General features: G+C 39.4%; 1 protein-coding gene and 1 long non-coding RNA gene across 4 annotated transcripts in view; both read left to right on the forward strand.

The window, feature by feature from the left end:
• Position 1: 1 nt before the first annotated feature.
• LOC119124789 lies at positions 2-1,196 on the forward strand. Its single transcript, XR_005098332.1, has 3 exons — positions 2-86; positions 794-888; positions 971-1,196. It is a non-coding gene; the product is annotated as an uncharacterized LOC119124789 (long non-coding RNA).
• A 5,460-nt stretch (positions 1,197-6,656) lies between these two features.
• hydin (HYDIN axonemal central pair apparatus protein) overlaps positions 6,657-17,726 on the forward strand; it is a 47,553-nt gene continuing 36,483 nt past the window's right edge. For 2 of the 3 annotated variants that reach the window (XM_037254288.1, XM_037254290.1), the window contains exons 1-16: positions 6,657-8,090; positions 8,539-8,658; positions 9,369-9,488; positions 9,795-9,929; positions 10,718-10,917; positions 11,108-11,232; positions 11,828-12,017; positions 12,238-12,370; positions 12,696-12,795; positions 13,743-13,861; positions 13,939-14,162; positions 14,326-14,393; positions 15,053-15,294; positions 16,224-16,324; positions 17,092-17,227; positions 17,553-17,717. In XM_037254288.1, coding sequence (XP_037110183.1) covers positions 8,563-8,658; positions 9,369-9,488; positions 9,795-9,929; positions 10,718-10,917; positions 11,108-11,232; positions 11,828-12,017; positions 12,238-12,370; positions 12,696-12,795; positions 13,743-13,861; positions 13,939-14,162; positions 14,326-14,393; positions 15,053-15,294; positions 16,224-16,324; positions 17,092-17,227; positions 17,553-17,717 — 2,154 coding nt within the window. In that variant the 5' untranslated portion in view covers positions 6,657-8,090; positions 8,539-8,562. The remainder of the gene's footprint in view (positions 8,091-8,538; positions 8,659-9,368; positions 9,489-9,794; positions 9,930-10,717; positions 10,918-11,107; positions 11,233-11,827; positions 12,018-12,237; positions 12,371-12,695; positions 12,796-13,742; positions 13,862-13,938; positions 14,163-14,325; positions 14,394-15,052; positions 15,295-16,223; positions 16,325-17,091; positions 17,228-17,552; positions 17,718-17,726) is intronic. The other variant, XM_037254289.1, reaches the window with a different exon arrangement.

The raw sequence follows: 17,726 nt of genomic DNA on the forward strand, positions 1-17,726 counted from the left end.
TAAATCACTGGAGGACGCTGGACGCTATGACGCCAGCGAAAGAGGCGGAGCCAATCACACTAGGGAGGAACAGAAGTTTATATTGTGTAGTACACCGAAAGTGATACAAGTAGAGTTAGGCTTTAGTTATTTATTAAAAAAAAAAAAAAAGTTATCAGTAGGGAGAAGTAGGTAATTGGTTAATAATTCACATTTGTTGTTCTAACTTTGAGCTCTTTTGACTGAGGGTGTTCAAAGTGCTATGCAAACTTAGCTTTATGTGTACACTATTAAATGACTTGGAAAATACCTCTGCAGCACAAAGAGTAAATGCATTTCTCAAACACAAAGAGCAAAATCTTGCAATTGACCCCATGGTCTGATATCAAAGAAAGGTCATGATAAATGGATAATGACTGAAAATATTCTATGCTTTTAGTTCAAAAGATATTGGCAAAATGGCAATGGTTCCTTTCGTGTCGTGCACAACCTCTTGTGCCTTATTTTTCAGAAAGACCACCTGGGAACCTAATGAAAATTTGCACTACATAAAATGAATGGATAGATGATTTGAAATATGCAGGGAAATGAATGTTTTGGATACTATAAACGTATTATTTCTTATTTTGCACATACGTATCATGAAGGAACTGGTCATTGTAGTGCTGTGTTTAGTCTTAGGTTGCCTGTAATTCAAATTAGATTCAGAGGCTTGTTTGTGCTTGCAGTTTTCCATAAGATAAGGTGATCTGGCCAAACTATTTTTTGTTTTTACTGATGTCACTGATAGTGTTATTTTGTTTGTCTGACACAGGCGTCGGCAATGGTGTGGAATCTGAGTATGAATGTTGTCTTTCAGCAGGAGTCCAGGGTGCGTTTCGCCTTTTGCATGAAGTCAACTGAGAGAAAGTAAGCTTACCAGGACAACAGGAAATCAAACCATAATCTGAATAACTCAGCACATTCCATTTTTTATTACTCTTGTTACCAGGATTTGATTTGTTCCATGGCCTCTTAGTGGAACACAATGAAATTCTAGAATTCAGAAGTGACCATTTGCACTTCAAAATGCTTGAAGTGGATTTGAAAAGCTGAGGATTCATCTAAAAATTCCAGGATTGCCATCACTTAAATCTCCTGTGTCGTTCCACTAACCTACAAGTGACCCTGTTTCAACACGCACACACACACACACGCACGCACACACGCACACACACACGCACGCACGCACGCACGCACGCACACACACACACACCGGAGTGCCCGGAGAAAACCCACGCAGGCAGCGGGAGAACATGCAAACTTCACACAGGGAGGGCCGGAGGTGCAATCGAACCTGCACCCTCTGAACTGTGAGGCGGATGTGCTAACGTGAGTAGCCACAGCTACCCTGGGGCGAGCTGTCAGAGGCGTGGCTACCAATGTGCGTGCCTCCAGCCCTTTTGACCACCACCACCACATTTGCAGCCAGGCATACACCAGTAGGAGTTGCACTGAAGGCAAAGTAGATAAGATAAGAAGTCTTCATTGTCATTGTATGGTGAGATACAACAAAAGTGTGTGTGTGTGTGAAACATTTAAGAGTGTGTGCCAGTCTGATGGTCACTCTCAGTTTCAAGATGAAGAAATGGACATTTCGGTCAGTGTAAGCATTTCCAGAAAAAAAGTTATCACATGCAAAATACATTCACAAATGCATTTCCACTTCATCAGATAATAAGCACATCACTGCTATCCTCAATAAATGATTGATTTTTGTGATTTAACTTGGGTGGAAGCTGTTGCACAGTCTCGGTAAGAATGTTCTTGAAGTGTGAGGTGATTTAAAGTTTTAACCGAAGCAAACATGATGAGCTGGTAGTAAATCGATGGAAAGGTTCAATCAGTATTAAATCAGCCTTAATCTTCTTATCCGAGCTCGCTACATCAAAGTCTTCTCATGAGCTAATTCAGCAGTTTCAGCAACCTCGGAAAAGTCAAATGAGTTCAAACATCCCACGGTGTTTAGCAAATAGCTAGCACACCATGTAAGAAAAAAAAAAAAATCTAATTCCTCCCCTCATTCTATGTGAGTGTACTTGTGCGTTAGAATGAGAAAGGTGGAGGAAGAGAGAGGAGAGATAGAAAGAGAGAGGAGAGAGAGCGAGAGAGAGACAGACAGAGAGACGAGAGACAGAGAGAGAGAGAAAGAGAGAGAGAGAGAGAGAATGGGATGGGAGAGTACACCAACATGCTGACATGGCAATCCTTATTCTATATATCTCATAGCAGAAACTAGCAGATAGATTTAATTGTTGCAAATTTAACAAATGAGTAACATTTGGGTATTTTCAAATGCAGGCCTTTATCCAAATGTGCCACTGAATAGTGTTTTTGTGTACTGTGTTAGTATTTCCCCCGATTTAGAGGTGCAGTTGTGCTATGTAGCTATCTGAAGTAGAAGTGACATTTTCAGAATTCAGCATCATTAAGCTTTTATAAAGAGGAGGCCAGATCTGGTCCACAACATCACTTACAGCCCATCAAGACACTATCATTTTTAATTTAACACCTTTCCCAGCCTCCACCAGTCTCATGTATGTTTCAACTCAGTATGCCCGATAAAGACGAGACTCCTCAGTGTACGTCCATTGCCATTTTCAGAACTATAGTACGGCCTTGATCCGTCCGTCTTCTGTCTGCCAAAAAAGTACAGATCCAGCACCCCTCCATTTTGCACGTCGTCGTTAATGCACTGGCAGAGAAGCTTTTAGGGAGTGCCAAGAGATTTGCGGTGGCAGAGTTACAGCACTGTGAGGACTTCACGACAGCAGAGGGAACAAACATACAAAATGAAAGTAGTTGCCCATGAACAAACATTACCACTCAAAGTCAAGTTTGCGCGCTTGCACTTAAGGAGACACACATTCATATTGCAGCTTTGCTGTATGAGTTGTAATCAAAGGTAGCTGAGGGCTTAGAGGAGTTGGGAAATGATGGGAAGAGAAAGCACATCGTAGGAGATGTGGTGGACTGTGCTGGTGGGATGGTGGGCAGCAATGATGAAAGCATAGCAATAAAATGCAACTCTCCCTGCCTGTCAACTACTGTCATAGCATCTGAATTCCGAGAGATAATTGCTTTTCTCGCTGCCGTTTTTAATCTTTTTCTGCCTCATTTCCTTCCATCAGCCCTTCTCCATCTGCTATGTTCTCTTTTGTCTCATCTTTTGAATGAGGAGATATTTCAGGGAATTGTAGCCTCTGTTTCTCAACCAAAAGAAAAAGCAAATAACTTTGCCCTCTCATTGGAACTGTGCCAGTGTCAGTGATAATTGGCCTCATTTGGAAGTGCCTTCCCTAAAGGTTATGCATAGAATCTTACGTGTCCAATTTATTTCACTTATCTTTTTCTGGTTATTTCTTTCATGATTTTTGGCCAACGTTTTAACGTGGATAAATTGTTAAAGTGACTTCACTGGTTCTTTTATCTCAAACAAAATATTTTAGGTTGCATTACCTGACATGTTTCGGCTTGTACTTCCGCCTTCATCAGAGTGTCACCATACCAGCGATGAAGGTGGAAGTACAAGCCGAAACATGTCAGGTAATGCAACCTAAAATATTTTGTTTGAGATAAAAGAACCAGTGAAGTGATTAACAAGTAAAAACAAAATGAACTTAGTACAACTAATTGTGGTTTAGATAATTGCTATCTACTGTTTGTGACATGATCCAGCCATCCATTTTCAGGACAGCTTCTTCCTCATGAGGGTTGCGGGCATGTCACATCCAATCCCAGCAGTCAACAGACCCTGAACTGGTTGCTCAATCGGCCTATCGTGTATGTCTTTGGAATGTGGGAGGAAATCGGAGTACCCAAAGTAGACCCACGCAAACACAGGAAGGTTAAATGCAGGCATTCTAATATGAAAATAAGCGGTGTTACAGTAAATCATAAATCTTCAAACAACACAAAAGGGAGCAATTCAGGGTGTTGTATTTGATTATTGCTGATGATCTGATTATTTGAATCAGGTATGTTGCAGCAGGGAGACATGGAAGACAAGCGGGTTTTTTATCATGTTGGACCAGCGCGCTCTACCCCTGCCCTATAAGGACATTTCTTTTCTCAAGGACTTCTGGTAGTTTGACCCGGGCTGAAAACTCAATTCCCTGTTGCCACCAAGTACATTTTCTGACGGGTCCTGGTCCTGAGGGGCACAGGGGTCTGACAAAGAACACTAAACGGGCAAGAGAGGAGACGTGTGGAAGCAGACAGCTATAGCTGTGTGTGTCAGTCAAGAACTTTCAAGGGCATTTCAGTGACTTGCTTAGTAGTCAAAGAATATATACACTTCTGGTATTAGTGGGTATTAAAGGCTTAGTTGGAAAAAGTATAGCTGAACACCATATTGTTTGTCTCCCCTTGTCTGTCATTGTGCCGTTTAAGAATACCCTGCAAAAGTGGTCTCCAACAAATCCGGTTACCAGATCTGTTCGTTTCGCCTCCTTCCTTGTTGCACTTCATCAGTATAAGACAGCACTTAGACCACTCATTGCAATATAGTTGTCAAACCAGTGCAGCAGACTCATTTTGCTCTTGTGTAATTATTATTTTTTTTTCTGGTTAAGCATATCACCACTCCGCTGACAGTTTCTTGCCAGTGAAGCCAGGCCCCAGACAATATTGCTGCAGTTACAGTACGTTAACCTTCATTGTTTCGAGCCGGGTGGGCGGCGGATTAAGCAACCAGGCTGCTAACCTATCAGCTAGCGCTACTCTTAAGGCTCTTAAGGAATGTGGTTATTCTTTGCACATTTGCACAGCAAAGTTAGCATCCATTACACATTCACACTGCAAAGACGCAAAAGGGTGCATAACTCTAGCAGTCTCCTTATTCCTCTTATTCCCCATCACAATTCTCACCATGATGTAATAGTATCAGATTCCTGCCTGCCAATCTTTTTAGAAAAATTGGAATTTAACTCATTTGATTTGTTTTAAGGCGAGCTTGAAGCTCAATTTTGTTATATACCCGCTGTACAATGACAAAATGAACATGAAATACTTGGTCTTCGTAGTGTTTCAAATCATTGTATTCTGTTTTCTATTGAATATTGACACAGCATTCCAACTTCATTGGAATTGGGGTTTGCATATACATTGTTATATACTACGTATACTGTACAAAGTTAGATATTATGATGAAATTGAAATGTTTTCATGCAGTAACAAAGTCCTTGTGTACCAAATTGTGTTTAATAGTCGGTGGATTTGATTCTGTTATTCTTTTGGCTGGTCACTAGAAACTTCATCTACAAAAAGATTCATGGCATAATAAAAAGACAGAAGAGCTGACTGCAGTGGCTATTCCTGCACCTGTAGAGGATTGACGGAGTTTGATAAACTGTGGCTTCATGGCACGAATCCACATTTTGATTCAAAGCCCTCTTGACTTGTGGAACATTTAAAGGCAATCAATGGTAATCATGCTGTTGGAACTGACCAAGTGTGATGGGATTATTGAAATTCCAGCCTTCTTGTGCCTCCTAACTCAAACTCTACTCTTTCCTCTTGGGCTCTAAGCACCTTATATACCTTGGAAATCTTATGCGAAATTGTAACACAATGCCCTTTCATCCACTTTTCAAACATCTACATTTTAATGTTCCTTATTATGCTCAATAAAGGAACTAAACAATGTCAAGAACTGTAATGAAGACCACCACTAATACAATGATACCAGATATTGAAGACTTACTAAACTTCGAGGTTGATGGTCCAGTGAAGCGTCAGTACAGATGCTGATATGTAGAACACTGAAAAGAATGATTTTCTATTTAATAGAACTATTCTACCCAGCCAGAATGACAATGATAGCTAAATCCTGGTGCCTTTTGTCATTCTTGATAATCCTAAAAATCACCTGTTATTTCTCTTATAGACAGACAAACAGAAATTACCCTCCACAATTTAGTTTGAGGCATTTATTGTCTCTTCTTGCATGATAATAAAAATGTTTTTTTCAGTTTCTACCATCTTCCATGTACCATGAGACGATTTGAGTTGCTGAATGACTTGCTCTTGATTCGGCTGGCTGTGAGCGAGACAGAGCTCTGTCTTTGGCAAGAGATGTACGATGATGTTCATGGCGGGTGAGGCATAATAATTAGTCAAATTTACAAAATATATGAGCCAAACAAAGAAAGAAATAAAAACAAAAAACAAAACAGCAATTTTCTGAGCGGCCAACCCACTGCCAACTGTTTGGGGGATTTTTGACCTATGTTTCAAGACCCACAGAAAATCGTCTACTATGACCATGAAAAAAACACAACACCCATTAGAAAGATTAGAGCCTTATCTTTGAACAACAAAAAAAACGTTGTCTTTTTCCATTATTGAGTAATTGGCAGGAGAACATAGGGTGGTTTCTCCAAAAACATTCTTCAACTAAAAAGCTGAGAAAAACTGCTTTTTTTTTTCAATTGACGACTGCTGTTATTGAAACAGCATCCGTTTTAGCCATATATTAGGCCATAAAGAACAATACTTACAGCAGTTTAGAATATAATGTGACTTTTACTTCAGAACAGCGTGGGCACATCACCCTCATCTTCACACAGGATTGCATAAACTGTCATCTGTGAGGCACGACTTTGTTTTTAATATAATTCATGTTGGGCATAGCATTAAACATAATGTTTTCTTTAGAAACTCTTCTTTTCCTGGAAATGTAGTATGTTCATGAGTTTGAAAGTATTTGACTGTACAGTATAAGCCTGGATCACGGATGTTGGATTTGTTTCTTGTGCTTATATTTTCACGGTGCATTATTGCCCCCTAGTGGATGCTTTGTACAATCACATTCCGCATGTGTTGCCAGAAATTCCCTATAATCGAGCCTGGTTTGTTTTCTGAACTTTCCCCAAAACAGTTTTAAAAAAATGAAAAAATAATATCACAATTGATTAAAATGTACACGATGGATGCACACTGCGGCAGGAGCGCAACATCAGAAGACGAGTCACTGCGGAGTACGTTTTTATTTTTAAATATTTGTTAAAAATTTAAGTAATTTTATATCAAGGTGATAGGCGATGGCATGGATACATTGCGTGCACTTTTTTTGCTCACTAAAACATGCCATTGAAAAGCAAGTAGAAAAAGTATGAGGGATGGATGCCTTGAAGAAACAGCTTTATGTACTTTGGCACCTTTGGCACATACTATACTCTAAATGTTGTAGGTACTGTCAAAGGAAGGAAAAACAATACTTTCAGAAATAACAAATCGACTTTTTATTGTGATCGAAGTACTTTATTGATTTTAAGACTTTTGTCCTTAGCAATTCTGGGGGTGTTTTTAGCCGTATGTTTAGGCCACTTGTCCTGTTGGAGGAACCATGCAACCTTTCTGATGGTGGCCAGCACCGTTGACACACTTGACAGTCTGGAAATGTTATTTGTCCCCCCCCCCCCCCCCCCCCCCCTGCAAAGACTCAAAGCAAGTAAGGCAGCCTGGTCCGCATCCGTTTTTCACAATAGATACACAATTATTTGTTGCTTCAAATGTTTTTGGATATTAAACATTTTGATTATTGTTAAAGTATACGTACGTCTAACAAAACAGGATAATTTCTAACAGCAGGTGAGGAGACGTCACCTGGCCATCAAATGTTAAGGTACGTTACAGTTTTGACCCTACCAGTGTGTACTTTTGTTATGAATCCTTGGCGAGGTAATGAACGAGTGGTTCTTTTGTTTTGTTTTCCTTTTTTTTCCTTTTTTTATTTTCTTTTCTTAACGTTGGGAGAGCGACATGTCATCATTTGTTTGCCTCTTTATAGATTACAGTAACGTTGACACTGATCACGGTTCTTTTGTTCGTTCCTTTTTTGCACGGAGTCTTCAAAATGGCAGATTTAACTAGGTTTTTCTAGAATTCACAACTTATTGAGCCATGTTTTGCTTGGATGTCATGTCAACGCTCGCCGAACATGCACTGGGGCGCTTGAGCAAATACTGGCCAATTGGAGCGGATGTTACTGAAAGGTAACGCGAGTCCGTCGCCATGGTAACAAAACACAACGACCAACGTTGATCCCTACGTTTGGATTTTAGAGACGGGTGAGACTTAAATTATTTTCTTTTCTTATTAAACACAGTTTAACTATGTCAAACGACTCATTAGTCATGGTTTTTAGTCCAAAGAACGCGTACATTATATTGCATTATATGGAACATGAATCGACACAGTTACTCATGTTGAGGCAGGACACAATTAGTACGTAAACGTCCGTCAACATTTTGTGTTCCCTTTAGTAAAGCAGTTCGACAGACATGAACTTAGTTATATTTATTGTGATATTTATACTTTAAATTTAAAAAAAAATCACTGCACCCATTTTTGTACAAAACAGCTATTTTATTTTTTTGCAAAATAATCCAATGTTTTCAGAAATTGACCAAGATGTATCGGTCCATTTTTTAACGGAGTAATTTAAAGGGTTTGATTAAAGAATAAAATCACGGTATTACTGTTATTATCTTATTACTCGATTTGCTTCCATTGCAGGTGACATCTTATGGACGCACACCAATGTTGCAGTCAAGAAAACCACGCCTGACAGATGGCAATGAAATGCATCCTCCTCGATTCCTCCAACTACTTGAATCGAGCACAACTCATCAAAAAGTAATAATTAACTTTTCCGACCTTTATGGCTTGTTGGTGAACAAACGTGATGAAAAGCAATGTGCAATTTGTCTTCCTTGTAGGCACTGTCTGAAGTAGAAATATACTTAATGCAGTGCTACTAACCCGACTCTTACCCCTGTTTATTTTTATTCTTTTTAAATCTGAAGATGTTTAAGGTCGCTGAGGACAAAACTATTAAGCTCTTAATTTCCTACAAATATCAATTAATATCTTAAACACACATCACTTGCCTTTTGAGCCACCAATGTCCATCCATTTTCTGTACCACTTGTCCCCACGGGGGTTGAAGCGTGCTGGAGCCTATCCCAGCAATCATTGGGCAGGAGGCGGGGGACACCCTGAACCGGTTGCCAGCTTTGCACTCACACCTACGGGTGCTCAATCTGCCTACCATGCAATTGTTTTTTGGGGATGTGGGAGGAAACCGGAGTGCCCAGAGAAAACCCTCGCAGGCACGGGAAGAACATGCAAATGCTACACAGGGAGGGGCTGAGGTGGAATCGAACCTGGATTGGAAAACAAAGCATCAAATTTGCTTCATGAACCAGTTTTATTTTTTCACTCTTTTTGACGGCACTCTCTTGTCAACATTGGGTCTGTTATTTGTATTGTCCAGAGTCTTGCGTAATGAGTTTAGAAAGATTAAAGCACAGTGCAATTTTATTTTTACAATTGTGTGTTTGCAGATGCCCTCGGTGGAAGTCAGTCAGTCATTTTTCCAGCCCCACCCACCTGAGTTAATTTTCCAGAACTTCACTCCTGCACAATCTTACAAGTTACCTCTACAACTGTTCAACAATGATAAGGTGCGGACTTAACGAAATAATTGAACTAATACAATATTCTAACCTTTAACTGGACCAAAGCGTCACAACCCCTAAATGAATGAATGAATGAATGAATGAATTATTATTATTTTCTTAATGCCAGTGTGTTTCTCGGTTTATTTTAGTGTGCAAAATGCTCAGCGATATAATGGTTCTATCTGTAAAACATAGGATGAAAAATAAGGTATAAAACATACTTGAACGTTTCCAACTGTGTGTTTGATGCTCTGTTGATTTTAGGATTGTTATGGTGCTTTTGACAATTTGTGTTTGTTTGTTGTCAAGATATCACGGCATGTCAAGCTGGAGCATCAGGAGTCCGCTTATTTCCAAGTTGAAGGCCCAAAGGAGGCGAAGACTAAAGTAGCAGCAGGATTGTCAGTGGGCTTCACAGTCTGCTTCACGCCACAGGAGAACAAGGTACCTTCACTTTCATTCAGATACTTTCAGATTGTTTATAATATACAGTATTTTGTTTCACGAAGACCGGTTGTGGGATTTGTCTGATACATGACAGCAGAACCAACGTTACACCAAAAGTTACCAGGAATCAAAGTTACACATTTATTTTCAATGTTTATTCTCAACATCATTAAATGATATTGTTTAGATACAGTTAGATTCATCACCTCATCGCTATTCATCCTTCACATAGCCACAGGAAACAAAAACATGTAACTAAGTTCAACTGCAGGCGTGCGAAAGCTCAGGATTTGGCAACGATGTGCGCTTTGGTGCCAATGGAAAACATTGTCAACTAGTCAAAACAGTACCGCTTTTGTCCATATGGCACCGCCAACATCAACGAAAACTGAAAAGTCGGGCTTTAACACATTTGCAAGGATTTGTTTTTAAATAAAGCAGCAAGTTTATTCACACCTACTGTATGGTTATGATACTTTATTTATTTATTTATTTATTTATTTATTTATTTATTTATGTTTATCTTTTATTTAGAATTTTTACTCTTCAAAACCCCAAACAATTATTAGCCGACCTGAGCAGACTCTTGCATCGTTGCAAATATTAATAGGCACTGGTACGAGACCAGAAATCAGCCAGTACAAACTTGGGAAGTAAAGTACACTGTTTCAAAATAAGTCATTAGAAAGAAAAATGTGTTTCGTAAAAAAGTGTTTCTGAGAACCTCATCTAATACATAATTATAAGATCTAACCCTAACGCTGTTTCTTCACTTTTGTTTCTAGGACTACCACCACACTCTCTTTTTTGTGACAGAGCGGGAGCAGTTTGAGGTGCCGATCCATGCCATTGGCCCGAGAGCCAGTTTGAACTTCCGTGATGAGTTGCATTTACCTGACTGTCTTGTGAAAGCCTCCACACAGAGAACTCAGCTTGTACGCAACCTAGGAGACCGCATTGCCATCTTCAAATTACAAACACAAAGGTGACGACTACTATTAAAATCAAGTTGGGAATTAATGGCAACTATGAGTTTTTATAGTTGCATTAATAAAATCTAGTTGTGAATTAACGGCAACTATGAGTTTCTGTATTTGCATTCATACCTATAAACATTTTAAGGGATGATTAATTTCCCCTGATCACTCTGTGACCTTATGGTATTTCTATTTCAGTCCTTTTTCAGTAACACCCTCCTCTGGAACTCTGGATATTGGCGAGAGCATGCAAATAACCGTGGCTTTCAATCCGATGACTGCAGGAGAACACCAACAGGATCTGTTGCTACACTACGATATTGGTACAATATATGGGAATAATATTTAACAATATTGTATATGCAATATTTTTATGTTTTTGCGTATTTAAATCATCCTATATTGTACTCTACATTTGCTTGTGCGACTTAAAGGGGAAGACAACTCCCAAATTATTTTTTTTTACAATAATATTTTGTATGTTCTAGTTCAAACACAGCATACTGATAAATATAAGTTTAGAAGATGGATAAACAGCTGGTGGATTTTGTCTGTTTAATTCATATTCCACAAACAAAACAGGAATCAAAACCGGTTGCACAGAATATATTACTAGGAAAATTTGGGGTTGACTTCCCCTTTAAATCATACATACACTATTTAAAACTTTAACATGTCTTAAAAATATGAAACCCAGCAGAGTAAAGGTGAGGTTCTGCATACTTGTTTACTTCTGTGTCGCTGCTGTTTACCTCTGTTTTTGGTGCTTGTTTCAAGATACGGGAGCGTTCCTTTACTCTTTTCAAAGAATAATATAAGAAGAAGAATAACTAATATTTATGTACTCTTGGACCAGTTTGATTTGTGATTGACAGTATTTATCGCCCCAACGCTCTTCACTCCTCTTCCTCTGCTCAGGTGAAGATGTGCACATCAGCCTCCATGGTTACTGTAAGGAGTTGAAGCTCAAGCTTATCCCTGAATACCTTCATTTGGAAAAGACTTACATCTCCTTGTCTAACATGCATACGGTGTCACTCACCAATAATAGTGATACCACTCTTAAGTACTGTTGGACAACATGCCCGATCCATCTCGAAGAAAGCCAGTGAGTATATTGTCAAATACTTTAGAATGAAATTAATTCCATTGTGCTTCTGACTTTCCTGCAGTTCTATAAAAAAATTGTAATTAAGACAAGTGTTTCAATCCAGGAAGCATGTCTTCACAGCATTGCTCAATATAAGCTACAGGAGGTCTACTTGTTACTCTCTCTGTGCCTGTTGTTACTCTTTGTGTTGCCTTTCCTTTCTCTCTCGACGGTCTAGGGATTCCTCAATGCTCGAGCACCAGCATCATGCAGATTCACCTTTGCTTGTTCCCTGCCAGTCTGACCCCACAGCCAATCATCGAACCGGCCTCCTTGCTCTCTCACAAGGATGTATAACATTAGAACCAGCGGTGTGTGTTTGCGACTTCCAGTCCCACTAATTAATTGTTGTTCCATTGTTTTGGACAATATAAGAATGCGATAAAGATAGGAGTTGCCAAGACAATACATTTTGGTGTGTTTTTCAAATAATGGGAAAACTGTACAAGCATTTGCTTTCGCATCCAAAAAGATGTAGATGTTTGGAAATCACACTTGCCAATGCGCCTGTATTTAGATATTATTTTATGTTCCAAACGAACCTCATGTAGCTTGACTTATTCTGTTTCTGTATTTTCACTCAGTTGCACTCATAAACTCTAAAATGCCCTTTTCTCCCTTTTGTTAACATGACAGTCGGGAGAAATATGGCCAAATACCACAGCACGTTTCACTGTTGTCTTCAAGCCCGATGAAGCCAAATTATACCGAGAAACCATATATTGTGACGTCACAGGTACGTGGCTAGAACACACGTGTAGTGTTGAACCAAGCATTAACAATGAAACAATAGCTCATTGTTATTGGTTTACAATAAACAATGGAGCTTGGAATACATTTCTGGTTTGCCTAGCTATTTCACTGGACGTTATTTGTACTGTAAAGTCGTCAGCCATTTCTAATTTGACCTCATTGTGATTTTTAAATCTGCTCCTTTTTTTGTGATGGATGTAAAGATCCTGAACAGGGCTTAGCATAGCTCTGCGTGAAGATGTGTTTGACACAGTGATGGTAATTTTGCAGGTGAGCGCAGAGAGAGGACTGCGCCATTGTGGGCGTGGTCACACCCGACTTCAGTTGTGGCCAATGAAAATGTCTATTTTCATTCCTTTTGAATACGGCAGGCTCGTCACAGGTGTCAAACTCAAGGCCCGGGGGGCAGATACGGCCCGGCACATCATTTTATGTGGCCTGCGAAGACAAATTGTGCATCAAATTCGTGTGTCATTACTAGAATTGCAAATTGTCTTCACTTTTAATAATATCTTTTTCTTTTAAATATTTGACCAGTCTTTACTTGTCGGATTTGAAAACGAGTTATTTGTCAGTTTATTTTGTAGCTTTTACTGGATATAATATGAGGTGCTCATACATTTATTTGGGTTGACAGTCGTAATGGCCCTCCGAAAGAAGCTATAACTACAATGCGGCCCGCAAAAAAAAATGACTTTGACACCCCTGCAACACACACATTTAGACCCACATAGCTATGGCGCCCAGAGGGATGATTTTTTAAAATATTTATTTAGATGCAAACGCATACTTAAGCAGATACGAAAATCAGCAAAAATCTGCTAGCATTTGTGGCTAGCCTGTGTCGTAAACAGAGCATCGTGTCTTATTTATTTATTATTTATGATTTATTTTCCTTTGACCCTTTCCTTTGTTACGCTGTACTTTTAGGCAAAAAATCTCGCATCCCTCTGACAGTCAAGGGTGAGGGTTTGGGACCTGCAATGCAGATCAGCTGTAAGCTAATGGAGATGAAAAACATATTTATAAGTCACACTGTCTCTTATGAGGTAAGGCTTGCCAAGAAAAACTGTCAGTGCATGCTAATATTGCCACTAAATGTCATGATGCGTTTGGATTCCGATAGGTGCAGCTGTCCAACCACGGGCTGATTGATGCCCCTTTTGAGTTCTCAAGCCCTTGCACTCCTTTTGGGAAATTTTTCTCCTTCACTCCCAAGAAAGGTGTTGTTTGCTCTGGGGCTGACCTGATGGTGAAAGTCACCTTCCAAAGTGACATTTTGGGAACTTTCTCTGAGGGCTTATTGCTATCTGTCAAAGGCCAACCTCTACCACTTATTCTTACTTTCAGGTGAATTTGGAATGCTCTCTTACTTAGCTTGAATCATGAAAATGGGTTCAGTATTGTAATAAAAGTACCTTGTATGAAGTACATTAACTCAGAAGTTTTTTTTTTTTTACTATCGAATGGTTCCTTTTTTTTTCATTTTCTGTATTTGGTATTTCTGTTTCAGGGGCTGTGTTATTGGGCCAACTTTTCACTTCAGTGTTTCAGAACTCGATTTTGGAGATGTTGCCTACGGTTAGTAAATCTTTACAGTGATGTTGAAGGAAACATATTGGGCATTTTCTCCAACAATTAGAGTACTAACAATTTTCAGTCATATAACATCAAGTCATATATCTATGACATGAATTTTGGCAGAATTTTCAAGCAAGCTTCTACTTGTAAATGTGAAGCCCTGAGTATGGAAAAGAAACAAGTGCCCACAACTCATACACTGTCGTTTATTTACACAAATAGATGGCTTGCTCACAAACACATTTTCTGAAGATTTTCTTTGGTGCTTAATTTAAAGGTGATAGATGACTCCACTCAATGGTCTATTCAAGCAATTATAACGTCAAATTACCATGTCTCCGTTTAATTTAATATAGTCATATTCTCCATATGCTACACTGTGTAAAGCAGAGGAGGAGGAACAAGGTGGCCACTGGGGGCATACACACACTTTCTGGCCTGCCTTTTAGCACATATTTATTCGCACTCCATATTTATTGCACCATCAAAGTGACGTGTATTTAATTTTTTAGTTTTTGTTGGAAGTGCTCCCTGAGCATTTTACAAGCCTCGGGTTGAATGGAACAAAATGCAACTAACTCTAGAAGCCTCATCATGCTTTATGTTGCAAATTTGATATGTTCCTTTTCATCTTGATGTTAGTTTATGTTATTTTGCAGGTTTCCCACAAACAGAAATGTGTTCCCTCTTTAACACATCTTTTGTTCCAATGAACTTTACCCTGCGTGTTCTGGGAGACGGAATGGGCTCTCCCAGTGTGACGAGTGACCAGCAAGTGTGTGAGCTGTGTAGGAATAACTGGCAAGGAAGTACTTCTCATGACATCAATGCTATGCCTGTTGAGTTTACCGTCAGTCCTGCTGCGGGTACTTTGCGGGCCATGGCAGACGTTAGCATCAAGGTACAGTGGATTAGTAAAAGTTATATTCAGTTTTTGTACTACCCATTTTTTCAGTTTTCAGATAATGCACTACTCTCATGTGTATTCTACCTGTGTCTCATTTGTTCATTGTGTCATTAGTTTTATTTTGTTATCTTAAAAAATGTATGTTTTGTGTTAGAGTGGTGCTCACTAACTTATTTGCAAGAACCACACGAGAGACAGTATGCCCTTTGAGCACTTGCAAGTGGAGAAATTGTTCATCACTGTGCATACAGCGACGTTCGAACAAAGTCTGACTTTGGATTCTTGCAAGAGAGTATCTATTGAGAGAAAACAGGGTGGGGGTGAGAGTAGGCAGGTTTGGTGAACCCCTGGCCTCTGGTCGAATCAGAGCAGGGGGTGTTTTACGACATTGGGGGAAACAGAACAACTTTAATTGCTTCCTCTGCAGCTGGTCAACCAGTGCAGAGGATGCAACCACTTTATTTGACTGCGTTGTGAGAGCAGGAGAAGTTTGGTTACTCATTATAGTCTACATTCAAACATAATCATACGATCAAAATAATCTATCAACCCTAACATTTTGTACTTTGTTCTCTTTGGTGCTGCTCTCAAAAACTGCGTATGTTTCCCCAAGATGCAACCTTTTGCCAGACCGGAACAGCATTATAGTCTTTAATCATGTATACTACTATCATCCATAAGGGGAGATTTTGCAGTTTATGTCATTCTGATATCCTAATTTTAAATCAAATGAGGGATGCTGCTTCCATCCATCCATCCATCCATCCATCCATCCATCCATCCATCCATCCATCCATCCATCCATCCATCCATCCATCCATCCATCCATCCATCCATCCATCCATCCATCCATCCATCCATCCATCCATCCATCCATCCATCGCAATGTCTTTATACGACATGTTTTTGCCTTTTCTCAACAGGTGTCACTGTGCTCCAACACAATCAAACATTACAGGTTGGCTCTGGTAGTAGATGTTGAGGGTGTTGGAAAAGAGATCATGGCTCTGCCCATTATTGCAAGGTAAGATATATGTGTACAAAAACAAATCAAATGTAATAAAAAAATAATTTTATACAAAATACAGTACAAGTAGTAGTGGGCGGCATCTGATAACATGTGGCAAAAGCATCTGGTTTACAGTTGACAAAATATTTCTCGATGACTTTGCCTGTCTTGAGAGAAATGTCCCATCTCATGAAAATGATTGGTCATTCCATCCGAGCTGATGCAGAACCAATGCAAAGTATGACTCTCATTACCATGATGGCAAAGAGTGCCCATACTACAAAGCATTTTCAGTTGTGCACTTGATGCGCTTTATTCAGTTCTGTTTGTGTATATGATGCATGCAGCAGACAAATGGCTCAAAATTATCAGACGCTAACCAACCCAATACTTATTCATTAATTGATCATGTGATTGATTAAAGCTGCCCACATGGCATCCATTGGCATCTCATAACAATAAATTTGACAAGTGAAGGCCAGTAGCTCAAAAGATTTTAAGGCCCTCGTATCTCAACAAACAACTGTACAAGAAAATGACAATAAACTCTTCGACCACGAGGCACCAACTGCGCTTGTTGCCGTCGCCATCCGCGCTTGCCTCGTGTGCAGGGGCTTTTCTTGAATGCCGATGGCGCCGTGCCATCAGCGCCAACTATCAGACATCTTTGAGGCGTGTGTGGTGACAAGGGCTGATGGCACTGCATGTGCTCTCACAATGTTGCAATTGGGAAATGAGGCTCTAAAAACATTTTCTTCATTTTCCCTCTCCTCTGCGTACAGGTGTATTATTCCAGATATCATGGTAGAGTCTCCAGTGGTGGATTTTCAGAAGTGCTTCCTCAATCACCCGTATGAAAAGAAAGTACACTTAATGAACCAAAGTTCTCTACCTGTCTGCTATGGGATGCTGGAACAGGTAAAGCAGTTCACTGTAGCTTAAAAAAAAAAAAAAAGTAATAGGATTAGTGGAAGTTATAAAATATTGAACAATTAGTTTTTATAGTTTTTAGTTTTGTTTTTATACTGGACTTTCTTGATTGTTAGCAAAGCTTCTCTATATACCCATTTCATAATGGAATTTAATGATAAATTGATGTTTGATGGGATTCATTGTGCTCATCTATAATCATTAGTTTCCACTATTTCATATCAGTGTGATGGCTTACACCCATATACAGTAAAGAAGCTACATGTACACAATTGAGTTATTATTATTATTATTATTATTCCCCCATGTTTAGGAATATGAGGAGAACCCTTCAGTGATATTTGGAAGTTCTTTATCCAGGGGAGTGATCCCTCCTCACAGCTCAGCAGACCTTCCTGTTTTCCTATTGGTGAAGGATGTTGGAAAGCACCATCACACGCTATACATTGCTCTGTTTGGCAGCATTCACACACCACTGGTAAATTTC

Source organism: Syngnathus acus, chromosome 6 (assembly GCF_901709675.1).
Source record: "Syngnathus acus chromosome 6, fSynAcu1.2, whole genome shotgun sequence".
Classification (NCBI taxonomy): domain Eukaryota; kingdom Metazoa; phylum Chordata; class Actinopteri; order Syngnathiformes; family Syngnathidae; genus Syngnathus; species Syngnathus acus.